This window comes from Hevea brasiliensis, chromosome 6, assembly GCF_030052815.1.
Source record: "Hevea brasiliensis isolate MT/VB/25A 57/8 chromosome 6, ASM3005281v1, whole genome shotgun sequence".
Taxonomy (NCBI): domain Eukaryota; kingdom Viridiplantae; phylum Streptophyta; class Magnoliopsida; order Malpighiales; family Euphorbiaceae; genus Hevea; species Hevea brasiliensis.
The window spans coordinates 4,044,610-4,072,266 of NC_079498.1; the positions used below are offsets into that span (position 1 = coordinate 4,044,610).

Genomic DNA, 27,657 nt, shown 5'->3' on the forward strand with positions numbered 1-27,657 from the left:
ATATAACCATTAAAATACAAAATAAAATAATTTTCTCACGAAAATATCAAGTCCAGTGCCTTACGCGAAACCGTGTCAAACAGAGATCGCTTAATCATTCAAACACTTGGCACAGAAGCAAGAGCATTCCTTCTGTTATATTCTCATCCCCATCATTAATCCATTTCACTTTTGGATTTTTGAAACCAAAAAATTTCAATAAGTTCTCCAATTCAGCTTTCGAAGAACATTCCACATCCACAAGATAGAATTCCGCTGGGTTTTCAGAGCCTTTCCGACACCCAAAATTCTCCGCCACACTGATGTTTATGCTTAACGCTACCATCTTTATTCGTTAATTTTATAATTTTTATAATATTATTTTAAATATTGAATTATCACACACTTCATTATCATAATTCTAATAACACTGGTTCAGCTTCAGCATAAAAGCATAATGCTGGTTGTGGATAATCAACTTCACAGATCAACAATGAGACCAGCAAGATTAACACAATGCTGCAAATCAACCATAATTTCTTGGTAGAAACTATTTATTTGCATGATAACTTTTGATCAGCAAACAACCAACAAGGTAATGTTCTGTAGCTGAAGAACAACTTATAAAATAGGAATATATTTGTGTATATATAAGAAGCCACTGACTACACTATTTACGATGCAATTCTGATCATAAAGAATTGCATTAGGGCGAGATAAGGAAATAAAATCTTCATACCACATCTTCCATTTCTGAAGTGAAGACATGAAAGAGAGAAATTAAAGAAATTCTCAAGTAACCAGAAACCCTTGCCAGTAGATAATCTTCATTCATCACTTCCCTCCTTCACCTTAATTTCCAGGAGGCGCTCAACTGGTTGCCTGCAGATGGGGCATCGATCTGTTTGCAATCGCAAAACCTTGGCACATGTACCGCACATACACTGCATAGATAGAAGATAAAACGGCCATAAGCAAGATATATCCTATGCATACTCAGATTTCCAAAAAATCAAATTGGATGTCTATCAAGCGAGAACCATAAACGCTACACATCTAGATAGAGTGGGCTATTAACAAAGTCAATAATGATGCACGCTACTTCTCTCGATTTCAAAAGTTGGATGGAGGGGATGGAAGAAATTTGGGATTGTCCATCAGACCACAAGCTCAACTGTCTAGTCCACCACAACCTATGGGATAAGACAAAGATAGTTGCATAACATCACTCATTTCAAAAGGAGAAAATAATTATTTAGTCCTTATATTTTAAAGAAATTAACTACTTAGTCTCTATATTTAAAAAACTACATTATTTAATCCATATATTTTACTTCCATTAAACCATTTAGTCTCTTCGCCAAATATTCACTATTCTTGTTATTTAAACTATTATTTAATTTCTCTATTTTAAGGAAACTAATTAATTAATCCAGTATTTTAAAAAACACTACTATGAAACTAATTAATAAGCCTATATATTTTGAAAAATACAATATTTTGATAAATATATTCTTGAATAAAATAGAAATTTGCTATGTAAAGGCTAAATCTGAATAAATATATATTTACTGAAACTAATTAACTTTTTTTTTAAATAATTTGTACCATTTTTATCAATAAATAAAAATAAAAAGAGAATAAGGAGAAAAGGGATGTAAATGTAGAGAAGAAGAACCATAGAGAAAAAGAAATAAATGAGGATAACAGAGAAATAAGGGGAGAAAGAAATATAGTAGTTTAGGTGTAAAAAAAAATTATAGTATTAAATAATTAACTGAGTCAAATTATATGAATCAACTAATGTGTTTTTCCAAAATATATAGATTAACTAATTAGTTTCACTAAAATAGAAAAACTACATAGTAATTTGACTAGTATTGATTAACAAAAATAAATTGTGGAACAGACTAAACAGTTTAATAAAAACAATATATAGGGTCTAAATAGTGTATTTTTCAGAATACAGAAATCAAATAGTTAATTTCATTAAAATACAAGGACTAAATAATAATTTAGTCTTTCAAAAGCCCTAACAATTTTGTCATTAATATAAGTTCAGGAACATTTGTTAACTTCCCTATAGGCATGGAGCGTCACGCAGTCAACACAAGCATCAAAGGCCAGAGGCCATACCGACTCTAGTCACAGACAAGACCACAGGAAAACAAGTGCTGATTGGAACAAATGAAGTTCAAGAGAGATGAAAAATTGGTGTCTTTATTGTCTAAATGTGATCAATAGAACATCTTGCAATTTTCTTAAAAATGAAAGGGACATGAAATTTAGAAAAAGTATCAGTATTACTGTTTACCATATGTCGGCATGGGAGGACAGTAGTATCTCGTGGTTCCGAAAAGCAGATGACACATTCTTTTCCAGAATCATTCTCATCAGATTCAACTTCCAAAGAGTTCCCAATCCCATAAATCTCCTGCAACTCATATCTCGTGCTATTCACCCATAGGATCTGTTTCATAACCCGGACAATGTACTTATCATTCATTTTCTTATCAAACACAGCCAACGTGATCTGTGAATTTCCAGATGAATTAGCTTCCAATTCATCATTATTTGATGGGCACACCTCAGCCTTCACCATAAGAGGATAAACCCCTTCAGCACCCTCCTTCTTTAACTCTGCATCCTCAACCATTGAGAAATCAATCCCTGTTCCAGAAGGTTGTCTAAACTTCTGATCAAGACCTTGCTCAAACGATACCTTCACAGGTTTTGTTGCTATCACGTCACAGTTTGCACCTTCTTTAGCCAAAAACCCAATTGTAATGCTGTCACATAAATAGGAAAAGGAAAAAAAATAAATACACCATGCCAATGACAATTAGATGTGTTATAGGATCATCATTCATTTAAGTCAAACACTTCAATTTAAATAATCAAATGAAAAAGAATTCAAGCTGATCAGGACAAAACAGTTTGAGAGTAAGATAAAGAGAAGAAAAAATAACCCTAGTTCAAAACTTCTTCCGACTGCTCAATTTTCTCAAATATTAACTTCCCTGCAACTGGGAAAATGAGGCTCCAATAAGCAGACAAAACTAAACAGTTCTGAGATAATATTATCATCATTTGAAGCTCACTCCAAGAAGATACTCCAATCCACCTAGTTTACCCAGTCAAGGCAATTAGCGCTTATAAACAACCTCATCAGCAATCTGGGATTTAACATTCTCAAATAAATAGCACTAGAAACCAAACCCCAACATTACTGTAGCTTCGCCTTTTTCATCAATTTGAGAAATCAAATCCAGCAATAGCAATTAACGGGGAAAAAATGTATCATCGGGAAATTACCTTCCAGGGGCAGTGGCATCAAAAGTGAACGCGACGAGAAACTTTCCGGGATTCTCATCGTCCTCCTCAACCCTAATGCTATCTTTCCTTATATTCACATCATTCCTAATTGTAACCGCCTTTTGATACTCAACGGGAGGCGAAACCATCGGCGGAGCAACACCACAAGGATAACGATGGAAATTATGAGGAACCGGACCAAACGGCACATGCGGAGGCGGGTAATATCCAGGAGGATACTGATGATAATGGTAAGGAATATTAGGATTTGGATACTGAGATGGGGCCGCAAATGCGTATTGGCTAGTTGTGACTGGGGCCTGCGGCGCAGCTGCTGGTCGGTGGTGATGATACCTACGGCTATTGCTTGCTGAATTTCCCATTCTGTGAAAAGTTTGGTGTTTGGATGACGAGAAAAGCGAGGAAGAAAATGTAAACAATTAAAGAGAACAAAAATAAAAGCGAGATGATGTTTAAGAGAAGCCACCAGAAACAGCGATTTTTACAAGGACACGACGCGAAGCGGTTGGCGATTTGCTTGCTTGACAGCTTAGCTGATCCACCCCAAAAAGAGTGGTATGCCACGTCATGTCGCAATAAGGGTCACGTGGCAGACGTGTAGGGGATATTGACATTGTTTGCTTGGGCCTCATGCTAGATTGGGATGATTGATTGTGTGGACCCACTTCCTGTTATGGGTTTTCGGCCTAATAGGCTCTTCATTTTGATTTTGGGCCAAGAAAAATCGCCCTTTGATAATGGCCTCATAACCTCCTTCACCTTTTATTTTTGTACAATTGAAAAGATTTAAAATTTTTTACCAGAAAATAATTTATAAATTAAAAATAAAACTATTTTTTAAAAAATATTTTTCTATTGTTTAATTATAATATTATTTCTTGATAAAACCATGATAATTTTACTAAGACATGCTAATCCATATAAGTCACACACACATTATCAACAACCGATGTAGGATCCTAAAGAACCAGCCATTTACTCGAGGGATTACGTGTATACGACTCATATTTAATAATAATATTATATATATATATAAATTTTTCTTTAAAAATAATTTAATTTTCTCTTTTATTAAAAAAATATTTTTCATTAATTCATTTTTTTAATATTTTAAATATTAAAAAATTATAAAAAATATTTTTACAAAATATTACTTTAATTTTTCAAAGAAAAACTCTTCATGATAGTATTGGGATGGACTAAAGTATAATATTGGATCAACTAGTTCAGCAAAGCCCTAGCCACATCTTGGTTCTGGTCCGTGGCCGACGGAGGCCTTAAAATGGATTGGGAGCAAGTCCGCATGAGTTTTAATATTCTAATTCAATTCAGAACTAAGAACTGTTTATCAATTTTAATTTCTGATTTGACTGGTTCGATTTTAATTTTAACCCGAACCACGCCAGAGCTACCAAACTTCAACGCACAATCTCATGCTTTTTTAAAGTATTTTAGAAATTTTTAAAGATAACGAAAATTTTATAATTTGAATAGCTAGCTTTTATATTAAAAAAAAATTTCTTAAAATAAAATAAATAGAGATGTGATGCATCAAATAGACATGTGAAGAAACAGAGAGATTGAAATCCTTACGTCTTCCCAATCCCCGAGACAATTTGGATTTGATGGAATAGAGACGCTTAGAGAATAACGGCAGCTGCTTTTTCTCCAGGAGTGGGCAGCGCTGGTCGCAATGTCAATTGTTAAGCCCGCCCATCTAAAGCTTTAAAGAATAATCAATCTTTGAATTTCGGCGCTTTTTCATTCTTGGCTGCTTTATCCTTTGAAATTTCCCACTAGATTATATTACAGAAAATTATTCCTCTATTAAAATATATAATTTATAATAATATCTATATTTTTTAATTCACCAAGAACTAAATTTAAATTAAAAAAAAATATTAAAAAAAATTATTAACTTAAAATGCAACTCTCAAATTCAATTAATTTTAATATCAATGTCAAAATTCATAGCCATAATTGATAATTTGTTTAACACAGAACTATACTGTAGATTTCCCATTAAACAAGCAATGGTTTTCTATGAACCAATTCCAATGCACCATTGGATCCATCCCTATGCATACACACATATCAGCAAAAACATCTTCAATTTTAGTAAGAGGGTGTATGTTGTCCTTGTTCTGTGTGTGTTCTCTGTCAAAAAAAAAAAATACTGAGCTTTCCCTTGAGTTAGATAACTCGTTTAAGTCTTAGAGTACAGTAAGGAAAAACAATTGAGGGTGAGGGAAAGAGAAGTGGAGGAAGATGGGAAGTCCAAGAAGCTAAGGAAACCATCTTCTGGTGGATATAAAGGTGATGTCATATGTTACAAGTTCAGTACTAACTTATAAAAGCAACATGCGTGCGCACCATTCAGAATGATTTAATTCAGACATCATCAGCGTAAAAATGTCCATCTTTACAGTTAAACAGAAATTATTTCATAACAGACTGAGGAAGAAGAAACTATGGACTATAATCAATGTTTTCATCATGCTTGCATGCTCTCAAATAAGCTTACACCACTTATGTGATGATAAATATAGTGCGGTAAAGCATGTTAACATATGAAGGAGATGATGCAAGTGTTGAATTATATATGCAACAAAATGTGAAACAAAAATAGGAAAAGATTGCTACCAGAGGTAATTTGAGCCAGGAGAACACAGATGAAATGAAAGCACATTAATCGTATCTGAGTTCACAGATTTTCTTCTCATTATTATTATTAATTAAGTAAATTAAGAAAAAATGTCTTCAGATGATGTGATTATCCCAACTTATAATAAAATTTCCCAGCTGAAATCACCAGCTCTTTCAATTAATTTCTTGCTTTGTGCCAAGGACAACAAAGAAGTGTATTCTAATTGGGAGAACAAATGAAGAAGTGCTGGATACAAGCACAAAAGAATCACACCAAATCGGGAAATGATAATGATTTTCAATTTATTAACTGTGTCAGAAATAGAACTTAACAGAGGAAAAAGAAAATAGAAGAAGAGAGAACAGAGCATTACCTGAGTAAAACCCTACTCAGTACACTCGAAAGCAAATAAAATGCAGAACCTTAAAGTGAAACACAAAGTAAAATACAGGGATGTTAAGAAATGAAGCCAGATTGTCATATAGAGAAGTGCTATCTCAGTGACAAATTAATTATAGTCAATCAAATAAACGTTCAGGCAGCACCCTAAAAGGACAGGTCAAATTGGAGTAACCTGTACCCTCTGTTGAGTCAATCTAAAAGAATCCTCAACAACCCATAACAGCACAATTGTAAACAAACACACCAACATGCTCTTTCACACCGAGAATCTTCCAATCCAAAGTTCCATTATTGACTCCAGATTTTGGACACCAAGAGTTAAGCACAACAGCTTCACCTTCTGGGCCCCTTTGCCCACCCACAACTAGAAGTTCCTTTCCACAAGCCTTGAAAGCCAAACCCCAACCATTTGAAGAATCAGCCCTCACAGGTAACCTCCCCAACACATCCCAAGTGTTTTTCACCTTGTCATACTTCTTCACCATGTTAGTTAAATACTCAACAGCATATAGCTGGTCATCCACAACTGCAACAAGCGGAGGAGCCTGAGCAGCCCTATTAACATTTGGATACATACCCTCTATAGTCCTCCATTTCCTTGTCTCAAAATCATACTCCTCCCCACAAGTCAATGAAACAGTGGGACTTGACATCCCACCAATCACATAGAATTTGCCATCCATAAAAAATCCAGAGCACAATCTACGTGGTGAATGCATGTTTGGTAGCATTTCCCATTTGCCTGTTGAAGAGTCATACAACTCTGCTGAATTCAAAACATTTCCATTCTTATCACTGCCTCCTGCAACAACAGCAATAGAACCAAAGCTACCCGATCCAAACAAACACCGGGGACGATTCATGCCTTCACACTTGACCCAAGCACGACGAATCAAGCTATACTTCCAAATAGCAAAATCAAACAACTCACGCCCAAAAACAAGCAATTCGCTGCCCACGGCCAATGACTCCTTATCTGCATGATTGAAACACTCATCACAAGGTATCTTGGGCAAAGCCATCCATTTCTTTCTCACAGGATCAAATGCCTCCCATCCCCTTGGGTCACAAACTAAATACACCCAATGTTCGACGATTCTCAATTGCTTCCTTAGCCCATATAAATATCCACTTTCAATTAGCTTATGAAACCTCTTGTTTATGCATGATAATGAGGCATAGTCTGATCTACAAGCCCAGGCCAGACAATTCAATGCAACATCATCAATAAGACCAGGGAGGAGTGAATCACTTGATCCTAATCGTAAACGACCATCATTTACTCCTCCCCTTGTATTTATTCTTGAATGACTCATTACTTCCTCTCCTTCCTCCATCAATTTGTAATCTAAATAAGCAGATTTTAATATTAACCAATCTTTGTTATCATCCGAAGAAAAATCAGGCAAGTTCTCCTAAAGGAAAACAACCCTGATTAATCATCAAACAATTACACTTATGCCACAGTTCTTGATTATGCTCCCAATACCCTGAAAACAAATTTCGATCTTTGAAGACAATCAGTCTCCGTCTGTTTATCCTTTCCATCAATTCAACAAATCAATACTGTATACCACCATTTCACACTTCCAACCCAATCCCTAGCAAATTATATAAAACAAACCCGCTTTTTTCTATGTAAATTCTACAAAAAATACCAGAAGGTCGAAATTTGAGCAATTACGTCGAAAGTATAGAGAAAACAATCACCAACAAAGATACAACAGAATCCCATATGACCGAATTACCAAGATTTGCCGGGAAAATTTTCCAATAGGTTTCCAGCAATCCAAACAGAATTATTACCTGAAAATTTATGAAAAATATTCATTTAACAATAAATATAAAAACAAATATGATAAATTAAATTAACCAACAAGAAAAACATATAAACTTGAACGGGTAAACAAACAATCATCCAATTAATTAACTAAACTAAGGCTGTAATTTTTCAGGTCCGATCCAAATCCAATCCCATGAAAGGATTCGAATCCTAATCGGTCGAAGGCTATAAAGCTAGCTATAAGGAAGAGTTACAGAGTAAGATACATAAAAAATTGGTGAGCATACCGGAAATAATTAGACAAGGACCGGATCTCGGATTTCGGTTCACCGTATAATTTTCCGCCAAACGTGTACCGTGCAAAATGTCGCCGGAGTCCGGCGAGCGCAAAAGAAAGAGGTAACCTGAGATAGTTTTGTCTAGCAGTATCAGAAAGAAGCAGAACTGATAAAGAGAAAGGGTGCGTTATAAAACTGAAATGCTGTAGTTTTTGTTTTTCAAAAAGGTCCCTAAAGGTTTTCATATTTCCATAAAATTCCATAATTTTTCGCCGTTTTCTCTTATTAGATTTTTTGTAGGCGGCACGCAAATAGAAGCAAAATTGCCTTCTTTATCAACTTCTCTTAATTTATATTTAGCTTTAAAAAAATATATTTTTGTGATATTTATATTAAAAATAGAATTAAAATTTTTATCCTTAATTGACAAGAAAAAAAAATGCACTCAATGTTAAAAAAAATTAAAATATGGGATACTAAATTATACTTTATCCTTAATAATATAACAGCAAAATAATTAAATAATAATTTTTAAAAATATTTTTAATAGCATTTAAGAAAGTGAAAATAATAACAAAATAATGCTATAATTTTAGAACCATATTAATTATGGTGAATTTATTTTATATTAATTAAATATAAGAATGAAGCTTATTATCATAATTTTTTTTAATCCCTTTAATTGTTATAAGAAAATTTTAAATTTTTGCTACCAAAGTGTTAGAGGAAAGAATTATGATAGGGATTGCCACAATTATTATTATTCAAGGCTCTCATTTTCTCTGGTAGTTAATATTTGGATTGCTATGTTTTTAAAGATAAACATGGAAGCATTGAAGCACTAAGCATCTTCCTTTACTAACTTTTATTGCACCTTATAAATAAGTTTCTATCTTTGGCTACCTATTCTTAAGTATCCACAACACAAAGCAAAGTTGCTAAAGAGAAACTCTAATTACTTATCAATAAGATACACATACACACACTATAGAGTTTTAGGTTCAACAACCATTATAACTTTTATGAAGAAAATAGGACACCCATATTAGAGCTTAAAAAATATAGTATTGTTTGATATTGTTATTGAAATTAAGATTAAAAAAAATAAATATATTAATTAAAGAGTATTAAAAATAATTTAAAATTTAAATTTGATAAGTTTTATTCATAAAAACATAGTTTTTTCCAAATTACTTTTTTTAACAGCATTTAGGTTCTGTTTATTTTATAAAAAAATAATATATATGAATAATGTTTTTCATTCCAATATTTGATTGCAATGTTAAATTAATGGTATATATTTATATCATATATGTATAAATATTTATATATTTCAATAAGATTATTAAAATTTATAAAATATAAAATGATTTTTTTTTTTAAAAAAAAGTCATTTTTCTTAAAAATAATTTAGTTTTTCCTTTAACTAGAAAAATATTTTCTATTGACTCATTTTTCTGAGTACCTCAAACGCAAAAAAATGTAAAAAATATTTTCTATAAGACAAATGGAGCCTTAGAATAATTAAAAAAAAAAAAAAAAAAGAGTTTTGACTCTTGACTGTATAAAAAATGAGGCAATTCTAAGTATTTTGAACTTAGAGAGTTGTTGGGTTCATTCTATTGATGTATGCAAAAAGAGAAGAGAGAAAGTGAGAGAGCTAGAGAGCTTTAGTGAGGCATTAACTTAAGAGTTGTTGGGCTCATTTCCTCAATCTATCCCCTCTACCATATTTGTTCCTTTGTGCTTTTAATGTATGAGGCAAATGATGGGCAACAGCTCATATACTTTAGATGAACAACACCAATTTCATGAGTAGATACCCTATCAAAATCCATGTGAAAGTGAATGCCTATATTTATATTGGTTTCAACAAAATCACATGAAAGAGGAAGAAATAATTTTAGATAGTGATGAAAGGTGATCAACAACATCACATGCAGGTCATTGAACCCATTTAATTACTACACCATGATTCTTAATTTTTTTTTTGGTAGAACCCCACTTCTTTATATATATATATATATATATATATATATATATATATATATATATATATATATATATATATATATGGCTTTTATTAAAGTCATTGTTGATTATCTTTGATACTTCTTTGTGGGTTCTACTTAACAACTTTTCTTTGCATCATATGCCTTTGTGGTTTCTTAAAAAATACATAAATAAAGTGTTTGTCATGAAAAAAAAAATAGAGAAAAAAAATTTCTTTATAGGGCATAGAGACATATGAACATTGAATTTTAATTTTTTTTAATTCATTTAATTAATAAAATAATATTTATAATTAATAATATTAATATTAAAAATTATGATCTAATTTAGAGCACTATATATTAAAAAAACCTTTTCATACTTTCTAAAAAATTGACATTAATATGATAAAGATATAAGTTTTAAATTAAAATTAAATTGATAATGAATGTACAATTTAAATGGAAGTCATTAAATTCTTTTTTAACTCTCTTTAATAAGAGTTATAAATTAAAATAAAAATTTTAATTATTTTATTATATAATTTTAAAATTTTTAATTTATTTACTCAATCAATATATCATTAATTGAATGATTTTATCCCCTATTTGGAATGTAAAATTTTATGAAATTTCAATTTAATTAATTTTTTTTATTATTTCTCATATTTAGAATAAAAATTTATTTTTTTAATTTAAAAAATTTTTCATTTTAAAAGAAATAAAATTATATGAGAATTCTTTTTTAATTTTTTTTTATAAATAATTTATTTTAAATGGATTTAATATATATTTTGTGATATTAATTAATTAATGGGAAGAAGATTAAAGTTAGACCATGAAAATTCAAAAGAGGGCATCACATGCTAAGGAAGAAAATTGGAAAAAGGAATTAATACAAAGTGCTTTTGGCCATAAACTCATGAAGAGGAAAATTCATGTTAGCATCAGCAGACAAAGAGATGATAGAAATTGACTCTCTATCACATGCCCAGTCCATGGGTTGACCAATTTGCATCTAATCTATTCTAAACATGAAACATGTGATTTTAGTCTACTTTTAAAACCTAACTTTCATATCAATGCCCATACTGTTTATTTTTTAATTTTTTTTTATTTTTCTAATTCTAATAAATTTAATTTAAAAAATCATATCTTTTTAATCATGCCTAATAAACAAATATACCTATAAAAAATTAATTATGATATCTATTTCTCATCTAATTTTTCACTTTAATTAAAGAAGTTGGTAAATGGTATGGATGAGAATTCATTTATTATTCTTTCATCTACTTTTTTGCTCTCCCATCCCTTTCTCAAACAAAACATAAATATGAATTCTCAAATTTTATTTTTTAATAATTAAAATTCAGTTTATTTCATGAATAATATTTTTTTTAAATATTATTTTTTCAGTTAAAAGAAAAATTAAGTTATTTTTAAGGGAAATAACTTTCTCTTCTCAAGAATGAAAGTTATTTTTTTATTTTTTAGACTTTAATAATCTTTTAAAATATAAAAATACTTATAAATATCTAGCATAAATACATAATATTAATTTAACATTATAATCAAATGATAAAAAATATTTTCATGAAAAATATATTTTTAAAAAAATTATATATATATAAATTATTTTTCGTGAAATAAACGAAACCTAAATCATCTATAAACCGTAATGTGTCAAAGTATGAATGGACATAATATAATATATAAATTAAAAGTACTGTTTAAATAAATAATAAATAAAAAAAATTAAGTGTGAGATTGGACTATTTTTAGTTTTAAAGGTTGATTTGAAAAAAATTCAGTTATTGATTTAATCAGCTGGCAAATGATTCAATTAATAAATTATTAAAAATTAATTAAAAATATATATTAATAAATAAATTTAATTGATTGAATTTGAATTATTTAAAATCAAACTTTTAACATTTATAATTAGGTTATATTTACGTATATTTTAATATTCTATTTTAAATTTTACATGAAAAATTTCAATTTAAAATACTATTATTAAATATTGAAATTTCAATATTTATGAACACCCCTAATTTTTAAATTTATTATTTTATGAGTAAATATTAATATTTTATTTTATTTAAATTTTAGGAAATTATTTAAAATTTTTCAGATTTTAGAAATCGGGTTCGATTTTCTGAAAATATAAAACTTTGATGAATTTTAAAAATTAAATTAAAAACCACATGACAAAACTAAAAATATATTTGGATTCTATGAATTTTTTTGAGTTTTCTAGAATTTTTTTGGAATTTTTGGACTTTGTTTTTGGTCCCAAGGTAAAGTAAAAATACAAAAAAAATTTATATCTTGAATCGGACCGACTGAATCGAACCGGATTGGATAGGACCGGCCTTCTTCTCCTTTTTCTTCTCCCCCGTGCGTTCCCGTCGCCCTTTCTCTCTCTCCCATTTTCTCTCTCCTGCCTCCTCCCCACACCGCGCCACTGCCACCCAGCCCTCCCCACCTCACCGACGCGCCGCCTCGGTGCCTCCCCATGGCCGGTCGACGTCCCAGGCCGGCGGAAAACGCGCGCGAAAACCCACCTGCGTGCGTGCACCGTTTTAGCTTCCAAGCCGAAATTAGGCCGATCCGGCCACCGTTTGGGCCGGATCTTGTGTCTAAACTCATCTAAACCCCGAGAGTTTTCCATAGACACTAAGAACACCAAAATTCATTGAGCGGTTTGCCCAATTTTTGTCTGGGAAGTTTTAGTCTATTTCGACTTTTGGGCCAGATTTCTCGCAAACCGTGAATCCCACGAGAAAACCAAGAGTACCATAGCGCTATACTTGTCGAGAGCTTCACAGCTATATAAATTTCAAAATTTTCTGACATCATTTTTCGGTGGGTCCCACGAAACTTCGTAGTGTTTTTCCAAATACTAAATGAGCTTAGAAAATTTTGTAAAAATTATATACTAACCCCCGTGTTGTGGGCTTCATGTAGGTACCTTCAATTCACGGAAATTTGACGGTTGCCCAGGTCTGTAAATTTCTAGCCAGACAGACAGCTACTGAAAAAGTCTTAGAATTGGGTCGAGATTTTGGCTACCCCACTATTGTCAGATGTCCCGAGCGCATCCCTAGAGTCGGAATCGGCATAGATAAACCCGAACCTTGCTTTTTCTTAATTTTCTAGTGCTTGAATTAGAATAAAAATTCATAAAATATTCGTGGTAGCTCAGAAAATTATAATTCCTTTTACATTAGCTTAGTAATGATGCTAAGGACCACGGGGCAAAGTTTTAGAATTTTTAGAACTCATTTGGGTAGTTTTTGCAAAATGGTTAAATTATGAGGATTAAACTGTAATTTTATATATTATGATTGATAACTGTTTGGATGGGCCCAGGAGGGGCTGTGTGATGTGATTGAGTTGTGAGTGTATGGTTTGTGGATATAGAAGTGCATTTTAAGCCCTTTTGCAAGTTGGGTAGGTCATAGGTATAGGGAGAGACTCTGCCGGATTTTCGACATGACTTAGGATATCTTTGGTCTTTTTCTTAGCTTTTATTGAGTCAAATGTACTAAATAATTATAATAAAAATTGTCAGGTGAGCCGGGACAGCTTTTCTCCTCCGCCCAACCGCCACAGTGACTTCGGTTGAGTCTGTGAGTAAAATATTAATTTTATTATAATTTCAATATTATTATATGTTCCAGCATGCCTATGCATCACTTATATGTATGTATCTATGTAGTTAAACACTAAGCACATTTTACATTGCATTTGTAAATGTTGAAGTGCCATGGATATTGTTTGTGGTGATTTGGAGCAGTGTGTGCGCGTTGGCATGCGTGTGGTATAGTGTTGGATATGGACAAAACAGGTTGACACGGCTTGAGATCTTCGCTGGGACTCGATCCTTCGGAGTAGACACGGCTTGAGTTCTTCGCTGGGACCCCGTATTGGTTTATTAAGCGAAAGTCCGGCTTGAGATTTTCGCTGGTAGAGGTTGGATTAAGAGGGCTGTATAAGAGATCAACTCCCATATATGTATTGTTTGATAGTGTTGGGTGTGTGAGTGCTCCAGATTGCCTTTTTGATGTGATTTTTATGAAATTTATGACGATGTTGCATTTCACTCCACATGCTGCATTAGCTTTAGATAGCTATAGAGATTATGGTTAAAATTGATATTTTACTCTCTGAGTCAAACGCTTACTCCTATTCATTATTTTTCAAGGCTATAGGAAGATTATTGTTGTGGTTAACCTATTTTTCTTCTTCGCATATTGTCTATTAATGTCTGTAATATTTGTATAATTCTGTTAACTCCTAGAGTTTCCGCATGTGTTAGAAATATTTATTTGATATGGGTCTGTAATATAATTTGCCATACTGGACCTGTAAACTTATTATATGCATGTATGTTAGACTCGATGAAGGAGCTGAGCTCCCATTTGACTTTATGTTACTATGAGTATGTGAAGGGTGAGCTGAGCTCCCCAATTGATTATATATTGTGTTTACAAGTCGGGTGATTCAAAAACTCATCGTTAAAAGGTTTATTTTATTGCCGGACTCTGTCCGGTTGAATTCTTGAAATTGGGCCCAAATGGGCCTTAGAGTTGGGTTGAAAAATAGTTAGGCTTACTACGGGCCTCAGCGGCTTTAGGCTGGCTCAGGTCCTAGTACCGGTTCGGCTCATAGGTTGAGTCGTGACAAATGTGGTATCAGAGCTTAGGCTCTAGATTTATAGGAAATATTTGTCTAAAGTGTTGGAAAGAGTCTACTAGGAGTCACATGCAGAAAATAGGGTCCACATTCGTCTTGCATTATCATCTTTGCTTATAGTTTCTGTCTTATATAATTGTGTATAAATATGAGTCTATAGAGTTATATAACATGCCATTTTGAAATTTTGTGGGCTAATGCCGTTGAATTTCAGGAAAATAAGTAGAAATAGGAGAGCTGTCACTGCACCAGAACCAGATGTGCCTGACGAGGTGTCTGCATAGGATGAGGTGCCTGCCCCGAGGAGGCGGGGTAAGAGGCCTAAAGCTGCTCAAGTAGAAGAGCAGCTGCCACCAGTTTATGATCAATCTTTTATGGCACAGGGTCCCATGGACCCAATGGCAGCTACTCTAGCTGGTTTGCAGAGAACCATCGATATGATAGCACAGTATATAGTCCACCCTCCCCAACAGCAGCAGTCCACTGCACCAAGGGGGAACCTTACAAACAGATAATTAATTTCAAGAAATTGGCGCCTGGTACTTATGATGTGTCAGACGATACCTATCGATTTTTGGATTCCTGCAAACGGGCAAGGATGGAGTTACAGTTGACTGATAGGAGGCTCATAGAGTATGTGCAGCATGTCATGGAGCCTATGCCTAGACAATAGATGTATGACTACATATTACCCAGTTTGTGGATTTGTTTATCAACAGGTTTGTGCCAGAAAGTTTCAGAGATCAAAAGCAGTGGGCCTTTGAGGCCTTAAGGCAGAATGACAGGTCTGTAGATGAATATGCTGCAGAATTTCTGGAATTGAACAGATATGCTCCGACAGCAGTGTTTACAGAAAGTATGAAAGTAAAAAGGTAATAAAATTTGTAATAAAATAATATTATGAAATAAAAAATATATATTTTGTAATAAAAATATACACAAGCTCAATTGATTATAAATTCCTTATCCGATCTGATTATAAATTCGAATATATTCAAGATCCGATTCACTTATTGAAAACCATCGCCTCTCAAAACCCTAATCCATATCATAGATTAGACAATAATTCTCCCATAAATCAAGTATTTCTCTTTTAATATTTAAATTTAATTACTCTCATGGTCTATTTTGGTTCATTTTATTATTAAAATTCATTATTAATTTAGTGTTTGTTTGATATTAAATTTAAAGGGTCCAAACTACTTTTTTGAATAAAATTATTATTTTAAATGTTATTAAAAAAATTAAAAAAAGCTATTTTGTTATTTTTATATTCTTATGATTAAAACTTATCAAATTTAATTTTATATTATTTTTTAATACTTTTTAATTTATATATTTAAAAAAATAATTTTTTAACAATATTTTTAATAGTAATACCAAACATACCCTTAATTATTTAAATTATTAAATCATTTACCCATTATCATTACGTCTATATATCCTAAAAACTTAAAAATACATAAAAAAAATAAAATAAAATTTTCTTAATTATATATTTTAAAAAATAGCTGATATTTTTAACATTAATTTTATAATTAATAAATTTTATGATAAGCTTAACAATCTTTATATATATATATATATATATATATATATATATATATATATATATATATATATATATATATTTGGATCCATGAAATTAAATTTATGTGAAATATAATTTAAAAATAATTTCCAGCTCATCAAAAGGTCAAAAAAAGCTACTTTTCAAAATAAATAAATAAAAATGTAAAAAAGGGCAACCAAGTACTGAAGTGTTTCAGAGTGATCTCCAGGTTCTTATTGAATTAAGATCTAACAAGTACAACACTCAGTACATTTTCATAACTTTTCCTGCACTTGCTCCATATATTTCTTCAACTCCATCTTTTATTAACATACAATAATAAATTATTAATTAAGAAAAATAATAAATTATTTTGTTTAAATTTAAGAAAAATAATTAAAAAAAATAATACATACAGTAATAAATTATTAATTAAGAAAAATAATAAATTATTTTGTTTAAATTTAAGACCTATTAGATTGGATATATCGTTTTTATCAAGTGAACCAATTCTTTATAGGCATTGTTAAAGTATCATTTTAAATATATTAATTAAAATGTGTTAAAAGTTAATTTAAATTTAATATATTTTAATTATAAAAGTCATAAAATAATTAAATTATTTTTTTAATAATATTAATTTTTTTTTAAGTATTTTTATCTTCCAGCCTCAATTGCAGGGTTTAGAAAGGGAACGGAATCCCCACATTGCAGCCCAGGCAGGAAGGGCAAAAAGGGAGAGCCCAGATGGGTCAAGAATTGTGGAAGGGGCCACGCCAGGTGGTGCAAAGATTGATGGAAGGGCTCCACTCAAACAACAGAGGACTATACAAACGTACCTTTCTTTTTCTGTGCACAATCAGAAAATCCTAGTGGGGTTCTCAGATTGGGAAAGAAAGTCTTCTGACAACAAAAGAAGAGACCTGCTTCTGCTTCTGCATGAACAAGTCTTTCTTTCTTTCTTTCTGTACTTAACTCCGGAATTTACTTCCCCCCTCAAAAGAATCTCTTCTGCCTTATGATTTTCATTGAGCTTATTACCCCAAAAGATTCTTCAGTCTTCAAATTACTTCTCTCTAAATGGGCTGCCATTTATTTTTTTTCCTTTCTTTTTCATATTTCTCACTTTTTATTTTTTAAGAAAAATATTTTTATCTTTAATAAATAAATCATTTAACCTTTATTGTTCAAAACAATATAATTTTATATGTTTATTACCAATAAATTTAAAAATAACAATTAAAAGTAAATATTTTTAATATTCTTGGTATGTTGGGCTCCCTTCATCTGTACAAAGGTAGGTGGGCATCAGTCCAAAGCTTCTCATCATGGATCCAACTACCAGAACAAACAACATACAACAGAGTGAAGGCTCTAAAAAGAAAGAATAAACAACAGGTTTTCTACAGACAAAAACTCACCTCAAATATCATATTCCCAATATCAGGTCAAATACACAAGAAAAAATATTAATGGAAACTTATCCCAAGGACCTACATATTCTTCTGTTTCATTCAAAAGCTCAATCACCAGCATGAAAACTGTCTCTCAAATCTCATATATTCCAGAAAACTTTGCTAAAAACTGGTCTCCATTCATATTTGATAAGCCAAATTTAAAAAGTAAAACAAAATGAAAGAGAATCCTGGGTTTCCTACTATACATGGAAAAAAAAAATCCATACTTGGAAACAATTCTTAGTCAGTACGAGTCTCATCGGATTCAATGAGGGTCATGTGTGTTTCGAATTTCGTTTGAAGGCTATTACGCTTGCACCAGCATAGATGCTGTGGAATTGGCCCATCTTCTCCAATGACCCAATTATGACTTGCTACAGAATCTAATGTCATCCTTTGCTTTGGGTCTGCAAAAAAGACAATTTTCAATTCAGAACAGAGATCCAAGGAAAAAGAAAGGCAATCATGGCTGAAAAGGAATAAATATCACCCACCTTTGCAAAGAAGTCCTTCAAGTAAATCCTTCAGCTGCGAGTTCATTTCATTCGGGAGCACTAAAGGGTTATTAACAATCTGGAGAAAATAGAAAAAATAAAAAGGTGGGGAACAGAATCTCTTGTCAAACATTTATTAAAGCACAGATGAAAAAGACCAACTTCTGCAAGGGAAAAAGAAAGCATAATTTGCTTGCCTTGTCATATGTATCCTGCAGAGTTTCTCCAAGAAATGGGTATTGTCCAAGAATCATACAGTATAAAGTCACTCCCACTGCCCATGTGTCAGCAGCTTTGCCATGGTAGGTCAGCCCTGTTGTTTAGGAGAAAAATCCAGGAACCATAAAGAGATCAATCCTACAAGTTTAAGCATCACTACTAGCATTTATCAGCTTAGAAACCTAACCTAGACAGCACTCAGGTGCTGTGAAAACAGGTGTCCCAGGAGATCGCCGAAGCTCATCATTATCACCCTGCACAACAAAAAGTACATTAATTGTCATAATATCCCATTATTCATTTCTCACTATACAGGGAGCAAGCATTAATCACTGTTCCAATGAACTGGACCACAAAAAAATTGTTCAGCTAATATACATGGATCCATGATAAGCATAAACACTGAGGTTCTGTTGATAATGACCAGATACTGATTATCTCCACTTAAACTGGAGTTAGAAATTGAGGCTCTGTATTTTGACTGAGCTCAGGCTATACTGCTGCTGTACACCTAAAACAGGAATTCAAAAAAACCCATACTTGGGTCAAAGACTTTATGTTTATTTTACATGTATACAATATTTTTTTGCTTAGTCATTAATATTTTGGTACCATAGTAGCAAGAAACACGTCTTTAATTAGAGTACAATGCATGCCCACAAGATGCAGCATCAATCAAACGAACCTATAAAACATGTACACTAATAATTGCAAAGCAGATCACCCTATTTCCATCCTAGTATCAAACTCTCATGTCTTGGTGATATGTGAACTTATGGAAAATGATAATGGTCTTGGATTCAAGACCTGGTGTTGCCAAATTCAAAATTCTTTTTCGTATGAAGATCAAAGACTAACCCACCCAACCAGTTGGACCTATCTAAACCAACTAGAACTGTGGTTTGACCATTTCTGGGTTTGAACCACACCTCAACCAGAAACTTGGCCAGTTCCTGATTTAAGCAGCTTAACTGGCCAGTCTGGTTTAGGTTTCTAAACTACAATAACAACATGAAGAATATCGCCACAGATCTTGTTTCCATATTAACCAGTTATTTTTGAAATAAATTAAGAGGGGAGCAATTCTATTACCTCAAATACTTGGCTAACACTAAAATCTCCAATCTTCACAGTACCCGAACGAGTAACCAACAGATTATCAGGTTTAATATCACCATGCACTATATTCTGTTAACAAACAAGGAAAAGAAATGCAGTTCAGCAATGTATACATATATCAACTTCTCTGTCCATCACAGGGGAGAAGATACTACGTAAAAAACGAAATACAAACACAACTTTTGCAGAATATCTCGACTGAAACATAAAAATAAGTAACAAAGCTAATTCGCATACATAATTTCTATATATCTCTAACGGAGTTCATGAGTCATAGATCTATAACAGAAATATTTACTTGTACTCTTCTCTCCCAATCTTGCAAAGTTTACCAGGATCAATTATTTAATAAAGACAGTGCTCTGATGGTGAGGATAATATTGCAACTGCAGAAATCAAAAGCAGCTAAAGACATGATTGTGAAGTGAAATTTCTGTCCTAACAGATAACCTGAATGAGCCACAGAACTCTTCATTGATCAGACCCAAATAAAATTAGATTTCACAATTACTAGCCAATGCCATAGGTGCAAGGAAGACGATAAGCAATCTATTGAAAATTAGCAAAACTATAAGAACTACCCTTGAAATATATATACATGCAGATTTGGGTACCTCAAATATACGTGGCAATACCTGATCAATCCCCAAGTCGAATCTGTCCCCACCCCGATCCCCACTTCAATTTTACCGTAACTTCAAAAAAAATTTTTTTTTTTAATTAAAATTAAGGAAAACTATTATTTAGTCTCTGCATTTTAACAAAATTAACTACTTAGTCCCTCTATTGTGAAAAATACACTAGTTAGGCCCCCTATTTTTAGTCAATGAATTATTTAGCCCCTCTCATTAACTTTTTTGTTAGTCAAGTTAATCAAAAGAAAAAGAATACTTACAATAGGAGCTAAATAACCGATAGATTTAAAATTACGGGACTAAATAATTGTATTATTCAAATTGCAAGGACTATATAATTGAGTTGGGAAAAAATTGATTTAAAATAATGGGAAGGGACTAAAAAGTTCACAAACTAAAAAATAAAAGGACTGAATAGTATATTTTTCAAAATAAAGAGACTAAATAATTACTTTCGTTAAAATGCAGAGATTAAATAGTGATTTTCCCTTAAAATTTTGAGTTATATAAATGTAAAAATATTATTTTGCTTTAAATAATGATTTATTACTCAATTTTATTAGTTTTTCTTAATGACCAACTAATAATATTTAAAATTTAAAATAAAATGCATATACTATTTTAAAAATATAAAATATATATTTTTTAATAATAATAATAAATTTATAAATTTAAAATGGGGATCCCTGTGGCCTCGCCCGCCCCCCCCCCCCCCCCCCCCTCTTCCTCTTTTTCTCTTCTTCTTTCCTCTCTTTTTTGCCATTCTTCTAGCCTAAAATAAAGGTGTTAGCACCAGTTGGCACAAACTTTGCTTTTCACTTGAAAAATAGTAGGAGTTTTGACCTTCAAGTGCGAACTTTATCATTAATTGTGACAAAAGGCATCATTAGAGAAATTATGTACCTGGGTTACCTCTATCCTAAAGAACATATTCTCCTTCATTTTGTGTGTGTGCGTGCACACACAATTTTAGATACTCAAGATGTCACAACAATCAGTTAGGACCACTATGAAGTTCAAATAAGCTAATTTTCACATGATGATCAAGATTTCAGATTTAATTTCTTTTCGTTTCTGTGATAAGCAACTCTACTGTTCATTCAATATCATAGAATTGAAAAGCAGGTGATCATCTAAAGACATGCTTCCATGTCAACAAGTCAATGCAGCATGCGAATCAATAAGTTCCAGTCAATCAAGTCTCAGAGACCTCGATGGAGATCGAAGACAATAAAGTCATGTAGTCAATGAAAATTGAAGATCCTACCTAGTTAAAGAGCCTTTCAACTATTATTCTAATTGATTTTAACTATCTAGATGTTTCTAGGAATACAAAAGAGACCATAAACTTCTTCAAGTCAATCTTGTTGCTATTGTCCAAGAAGATTGTACTGTGTATTCTCCGCATTTGGTTTGTGATCCTTCAGCACTTCAAGACTCAAGCACAAGTTTTTTCCAACCAGAGGAAAATAATGCAATATGGGAAGAGAATTCTACTTAGGAATTTTAATTATTATAGAACTAGTAAATTTAAAGAGTTTTTATTGTTTAGAAATTATATTAATATTTTAGTTAGGAAGTTTATTTTATTTAGTATTCCGAATTATAATAAATTAGGGTTTATATTCTTAAATTGATTAGGGTTGTATGCTCTATAAATAGGGCTAAATCTTATATTATTATTAGTTTTGAGTATATGATTAGTAATTGAAAATAATACAATTTGAGAATTAGTTCTCTTTTTCCTTAAGGATTTATTCCTTGTTCCTCTTTGTTCTACACCACAAGTCACATGGGTTTCCAAAACCATTCCCTAAATCCTTTCAAGACTCCTAAGGCAACGGCATCATTCTTACGTTTATTGCATGATAAATGATCAAACATATAACTGGATGCAAATTCACAAGAAGGTTGCTTCTGCAAAAAGTAAGCATGCAGACAAGTAATTCAGTCAAGGAAATATTGCATGAAGTGTATCAAGATCATACATGGGCATGGAGATACATTAACCCAGATACAATATCCCGCAGGTACTTTCTAGCAGTATTTTCTCCAATTCCACCAGGAGGACCAGAACCTTCCCAAACCCATTTTCCATCTACATATTCAAGAACTGGAAAAGGGAAATGCATATGCAGTTAATCATGAGAGTAATAAGATAACTCTTCATAAATATGAATAAACAGGAAAAAAAATCAGGATCATATAATTGAGCACACAGATGATGAGCATGCTCGGAAAAAAACATAAAAGGTACAGATGATAAGCATGCTCAGATAAAAACAGAACAAGTAGAAAGAATGTAGTTTTAAATACCCATGTAGAAGTGATCTGTGTTTGGGTCATCAATCACCTCAATGAGATTGACAATATTAGGATGGTCCAACATTTTCATGATTAAAACCTGCAACAATAGCGGCCAAAAAACACTTGAATTTGTAACTTCATCTAACAATAGTTAAACTGTATATGATGTAACTAAACAGGTTATCAAATATATTATGAACATGGAAGAAACAGCTATAAAAGGGGGAAGTACCAAGCTCTTAAAAATGGAATGTCAAAATCTGAGGCAGTAAAAATACGTCTACTGGATGTTGTAGCTATTCTCATTAAAAACCTTATGCGCTAGCTACAATATAAGATCAAGCAAGCGCGCGCACACACACACACACACACGCATGTATAATGGGTAAATAAAAAATAAAAATGCAGTGAGAGAGAGAGAGAGAGAGAGAGAGAGAGAGAGAGAGAGAGAGAGAGAGAGAGAGAGAGAGCACATCAAGGGGCATCTTTTCTCAACATTTACATCAACGAACTATAGTATAGCAACTATCAGGGCAGGAAAAAAAAAGAGAGAGAGAGACAGAGAGAGATCGCCAAAAGATAACATTCACTATGCAATTTACCACTGCATTGATATTAGACAACAAGGCAGTAAGCAGATACCTCACGAAGAACATCGCTCATTGCAGTCTCAGAAGGTGCAACCCGCAGTTTCAATAAATGAGACTTATGAAAAGCCTGCAATAAAAAATTCAAAATCATATGGTAATCAAGTGAAAACTTTCAGTGTCAGTAGTGCAAAATGAAAAAATGATACCAAAAATCAAGTTAAACGCTGATTCTATATCTGCAATTCAACACTATTAGTAATTCCTTCTCCATATTATTCAATTAGATCCTCTATTTTTTACTCTCTTTTTCCAGTTTCCTTTGGATCCTACATGAAACACATGCTTGTTAAAACAAAAAGGAAGTTTTAGGCGCAAAATAGTTTCCTATGAATATACAATGTTAATTTTGAATTTTCTAGCAAAGTTTACTATTTTTGTGCCTACCTCCCAAAGGGTCGTCCCTCACACCAAAGACCCTTTTACACATTAATGTGCCTTGTGCCTTAAAAACTATACATGATTCAGAAGCATACTGCCAAATTCTTAAAATTAATTCAATCCTAGATAACCTCACATCACATATACGTGGAGAAATGAGACTAGCCAAACTTTAGCATATATATCCCATTCCCCCATATTTTGGGTAAAAGGTTGGGGGAGGGATGACAAAGATTTCACTATAAATTTAAGCAATTTCTGCATTGAGGCAAAAACAATACCTTAATTGCATAATTCTTTCCATCTATGCTGCTCCTATACAAAACCTGTGGAATGAACAAAGCCAGAAAGAACTAACAGATCAATTTCTTACACCAATTTAGGAAATGAAGTGTCTTCCAGTGTTGTACTTACCACTTTGCCATAGCTACCAGCACCAATCTTACCCACACGAACATATTCATTGACCATCTTATTACCATCCTCATCCTGCAAAAGCACTCAAACAAACAAATTTCATTGTTATGATGGATAAATGGCCATTGAAACAACAATGCACACTAGTAAGTCAATAGTCTATGAGGCCATGCATTCAATAAAAAATTGTAAGACACACACAAAATGATTATAAGCAGTTAGACATGCATATGACCTTCAGATGTTAAACCTGACATTATTTTGTTAAATAAAAATCACATGATTGTTGGATGTTAGGACCAGACCATGGTGATGAAAGGGGATGCAGGAAAGACTTAAATTCGAATACAAGAGGAAGAACTCATGCCACAGCTCAAGCCTGCACATGCAGATGCAGTACATGACACAGCAGTGAGATTAGCAAAGAAGCTGCTTAAAGATAGATGAACAGCAGTTAATGTTTTGCAGTATTATTCATTAAATCATATGCAAGTCTCCTAAGTATATGTTACTAGGTATTAGATGCAAATATCAAATACGGGTATGTATCTGGGGATTGGACTACACTAGTTTTGCAAATTGACAGAATTTCTTAGTGATTCGGATCATCAAGCCAATACAGTAAAATGAGGAGTAGAAGCAATTATGTGCAAAACATAATCCTATTACCTCAGAGCGAACAAGTCTCTGGGTTTCCTTGACAGGAAATTGCCTGCAAATCATTCCATTCTGTTCTCTAAATCTTAAAATCTCCTCTGAACGTTTGACACGGGTTGGCAACTCGCCATCCTCTCCATAAGCAGTGTCAGTGATTTCACCATTATATGAACCATCATAATCATCATCAATTTCTTCATCCAACAAAAACTCCTGGGAGAGATTATGATTCCTCACAGAAATGGGCCTAGTTCTCCGTTTGGGCTTCCAGAACCCAAAACAGCTACAACAGCCCATTACTCTGGCAAGTGAATAGTTCTTATGATACATCAAAAGCTCAAACTTTAAAGCAGTTACCAAAATTCTCAGCCGCGAAAGAAAATCAACTCCTAATTCTGCAAAAAACACATTCCCCTTAAGTTAATAGAAAACAAATTGCATAAACCACATCTATAAAATCTATCTAAAACAAGAGGAGGGGGGATGTCCTGCTCAAGACATGAAATATGTTTTCTTTATAAGAGTAATGCTATACACACAAACAAATCTTACCAAATTTTCTTACAATGAATCCACAATTAGTGGCATACCATGCAAGTTACATGGCAAAACACACCAAATGCTAGTTTTGTAAAAATTTCTTGCATGTAAAACATTTTGCTTTGCATTATTATTTTCATTAATGGTACAGAAATTGAACGGATACAAAGGTTATTGTCTACAACTGACTTCACCAACTTGAAAAAAATAAGCAAAAGAAAAGGGGATTAAAAAAGAAAAAGCAAACCTGAAATACAAGAGTGGGATAGAGAGGGCTCAAGCCCTATGCATCTTTGCTATTCCAAAGGATGCCATTCAGCCAAATGGAAGAAAAAGCTTATGATTGTAAATCTGCTAATGTTGAAGCCAAACATGCTGATAACTCCAGTTTTATATCGAAGTGACACAGGCTATACCTGCAAAATCAAGAATACGTTGACCTTTCTACATCAATATATTATATAAAAAAACCCAAAAAAAAAAAGAAATTCATAATCGCTTATAATAGAAAAAGTTAAGCATTAGGTTAATTAAGGAAACAAAAAGACAAACATACATAGATTTCTAAGACGCTATCAAGCACAAGCTAGAGCTACAATAAAATTAAAAAACAAAAAATAAAATAAAATGAGAATTAAAATTCTTGTTTAAAAAAATATCATACCTTCAAAAGAGAAAGTCGATGAATCATTCAAAAATCAGGCATTGAAAAACCCTAAATTGAGAAATTGGGATCCAAAGGGAAAGAGAATGGAATCTAAAGCCCTAGTTTGAAGGAAGAAAAAGGAGCTGTTGAAGATTCAAAAAACCCTAAAGAGAGAATTGAAGAGAAAAATGTCAGCTTTCAGAAGGGGGATTTTGGAATTTGAAAAAAGTACAGGCGGGTGTAACTAAATTTAAGGGGAAGTTAGGGTGGGCCTTTAAATATAATATTAGCCTCGCATTTTTAGAAAATTATCTTCTCGCGAAAACGATATTTTTCTTCCTTTCTTTTTGGTAAATAATTTTTATTTATTTTTTATTTATAATTAGAGATATTTTGAACCTACTCCATATTGCTGTTGAAAGTTGAAATTTCCATTAAAAAAATTACTTTTTTAATATATTAATTAAAAAATATTAAAAAATAATTTTAAATTAAATTTAATAAATTTTAATTATAAAAATATTAAAATAATAAAATATTTTTTTTCTAATAACATTTAAAATAATATTTTTATTTAAAAAAATAATTTTAACCCTCTAATTTCAATGCCAAACAAATAGTTTAAATAAATTTTGTATATAAAATTAAAATTTTCAAACTATTTTAATCCTATAAAATAAATGTTATAATTTTTTATGTGATATTTAGCTTTTATAAATATATATATATATATATATATTTATTTATTTATTTATCATTCTCTCTTTGAGTTTATAAAATAAAATATTTTTTTTAAGTTAAATGCTAGCTAACCATTTTCTTTGAAATTTAATCTTCAATTCTACAAAAATTTCATTGAAAAGAAACATAATTTTAATAGATAAGTTATTTTACTTTTATAAAAATATATAATTTTAAATATTTTTTTATTTTTTTATATGAAATAAAGTAATTATAGAAAGCATTGATAAATACTAATTTTTAAGAATCAAGCATAAGACTTTTTCCTATTTTCATTGCATAAATAAATGAAAATTATCATACTTAAATTTAAATAGACTAAAATTATTTCTTTTCTTTAATTAAATTAAATCAAATTGAGTAATTTAATTATTGGAATTAATATGTTTTATTTTGGATTTTGGCAGCCACAACTTCATATATCTACTTTTCAATATATATATATATATATTATTTAATCATTATATTATATCAAAATTAATGTTTAAGACACTTGTGGCTTGACTAGTAGGTATAATCAATCAATGGCACCAACTTATTGGGTTGATAGTCAATGATTAATGTATGGAATTATAAATTTCAATTTCAATTTTTTTATTAACAAAATTATAAAATTCCTGAATAAAAAGGTTTCATAGAAATAGAGAAACAATTATAATAATTTTCAATTTTGTAAATTGATATATAATTTTTAATTTTTCTAATAATATCATCATTATAAATTTAAA

At 31.7% G+C, this 27,657-nt stretch overlaps 3 protein-coding genes across 3 annotated transcripts; all 3 read right to left on the reverse strand.

The window, feature by feature from the left end:
- Positions 1-505: 505 nt before the first annotated feature.
- LOC110647539 (probable E3 ubiquitin-protein ligase LOG2) lies at positions 506-3,850 on the reverse strand. The gene is made up of 3 exons (XM_021801432.2): positions 3,295-3,850; positions 2,294-2,768; positions 506-923 (listed from the first exon to the last, which is right to left on the reverse strand). Exons 1-3 carry the CDS (start codon positions 3,675-3,677, stop codon positions 807-809), a joined length of 975 nt encoding a protein of 324 aa, XP_021657124.2. The 5' UTR covers positions 3,678-3,850; the 3' UTR covers positions 506-806.
- Positions 3,851-6,242: 2,392 nt separating this feature from the next.
- LOC110647536 (F-box/kelch-repeat protein At5g60570) lies at positions 6,243-8,598 on the reverse strand. Its single transcript, XM_021801428.2, has 2 exons — positions 8,435-8,598; positions 6,243-8,170 (listed from the first exon to the last, which is right to left on the reverse strand). Exon 2 carries the CDS (start codon positions 7,699-7,701, stop codon positions 6,571-6,573), a length of 1,131 nt encoding a protein of 376 aa, XP_021657120.1. The 5' UTR covers positions 7,702-8,170; positions 8,435-8,598; the 3' UTR covers positions 6,243-6,570.
- A 9,470-nt stretch (positions 8,599-18,068) lies between these two features.
- On the reverse strand, positions 18,069-26,425 carry LOC110647540 (serine/threonine-protein kinase GRIK2). The gene is made up of 13 exons (XM_058148258.1): positions 26,207-26,425; positions 25,790-25,958; positions 25,015-25,397; positions 24,343-24,417; positions 24,210-24,254; positions 23,543-23,617; positions 22,910-22,997; positions 22,582-22,706; positions 19,932-20,027; positions 19,027-19,093; positions 18,818-18,933; positions 18,621-18,699; positions 18,069-18,533 (listed from the first exon to the last, which is right to left on the reverse strand). The coding sequence occupies exons 3-13, from the start codon at positions 25,330-25,332 to the stop codon at positions 18,367-18,369; spliced, it is 1,251 nt and encodes a 416-aa protein (XP_058004241.1). The 5' UTR covers positions 25,333-25,397; positions 25,790-25,958; positions 26,207-26,425; the 3' UTR covers positions 18,069-18,366.
- Positions 26,426-27,657: the final 1,232 nt, after the last annotated feature.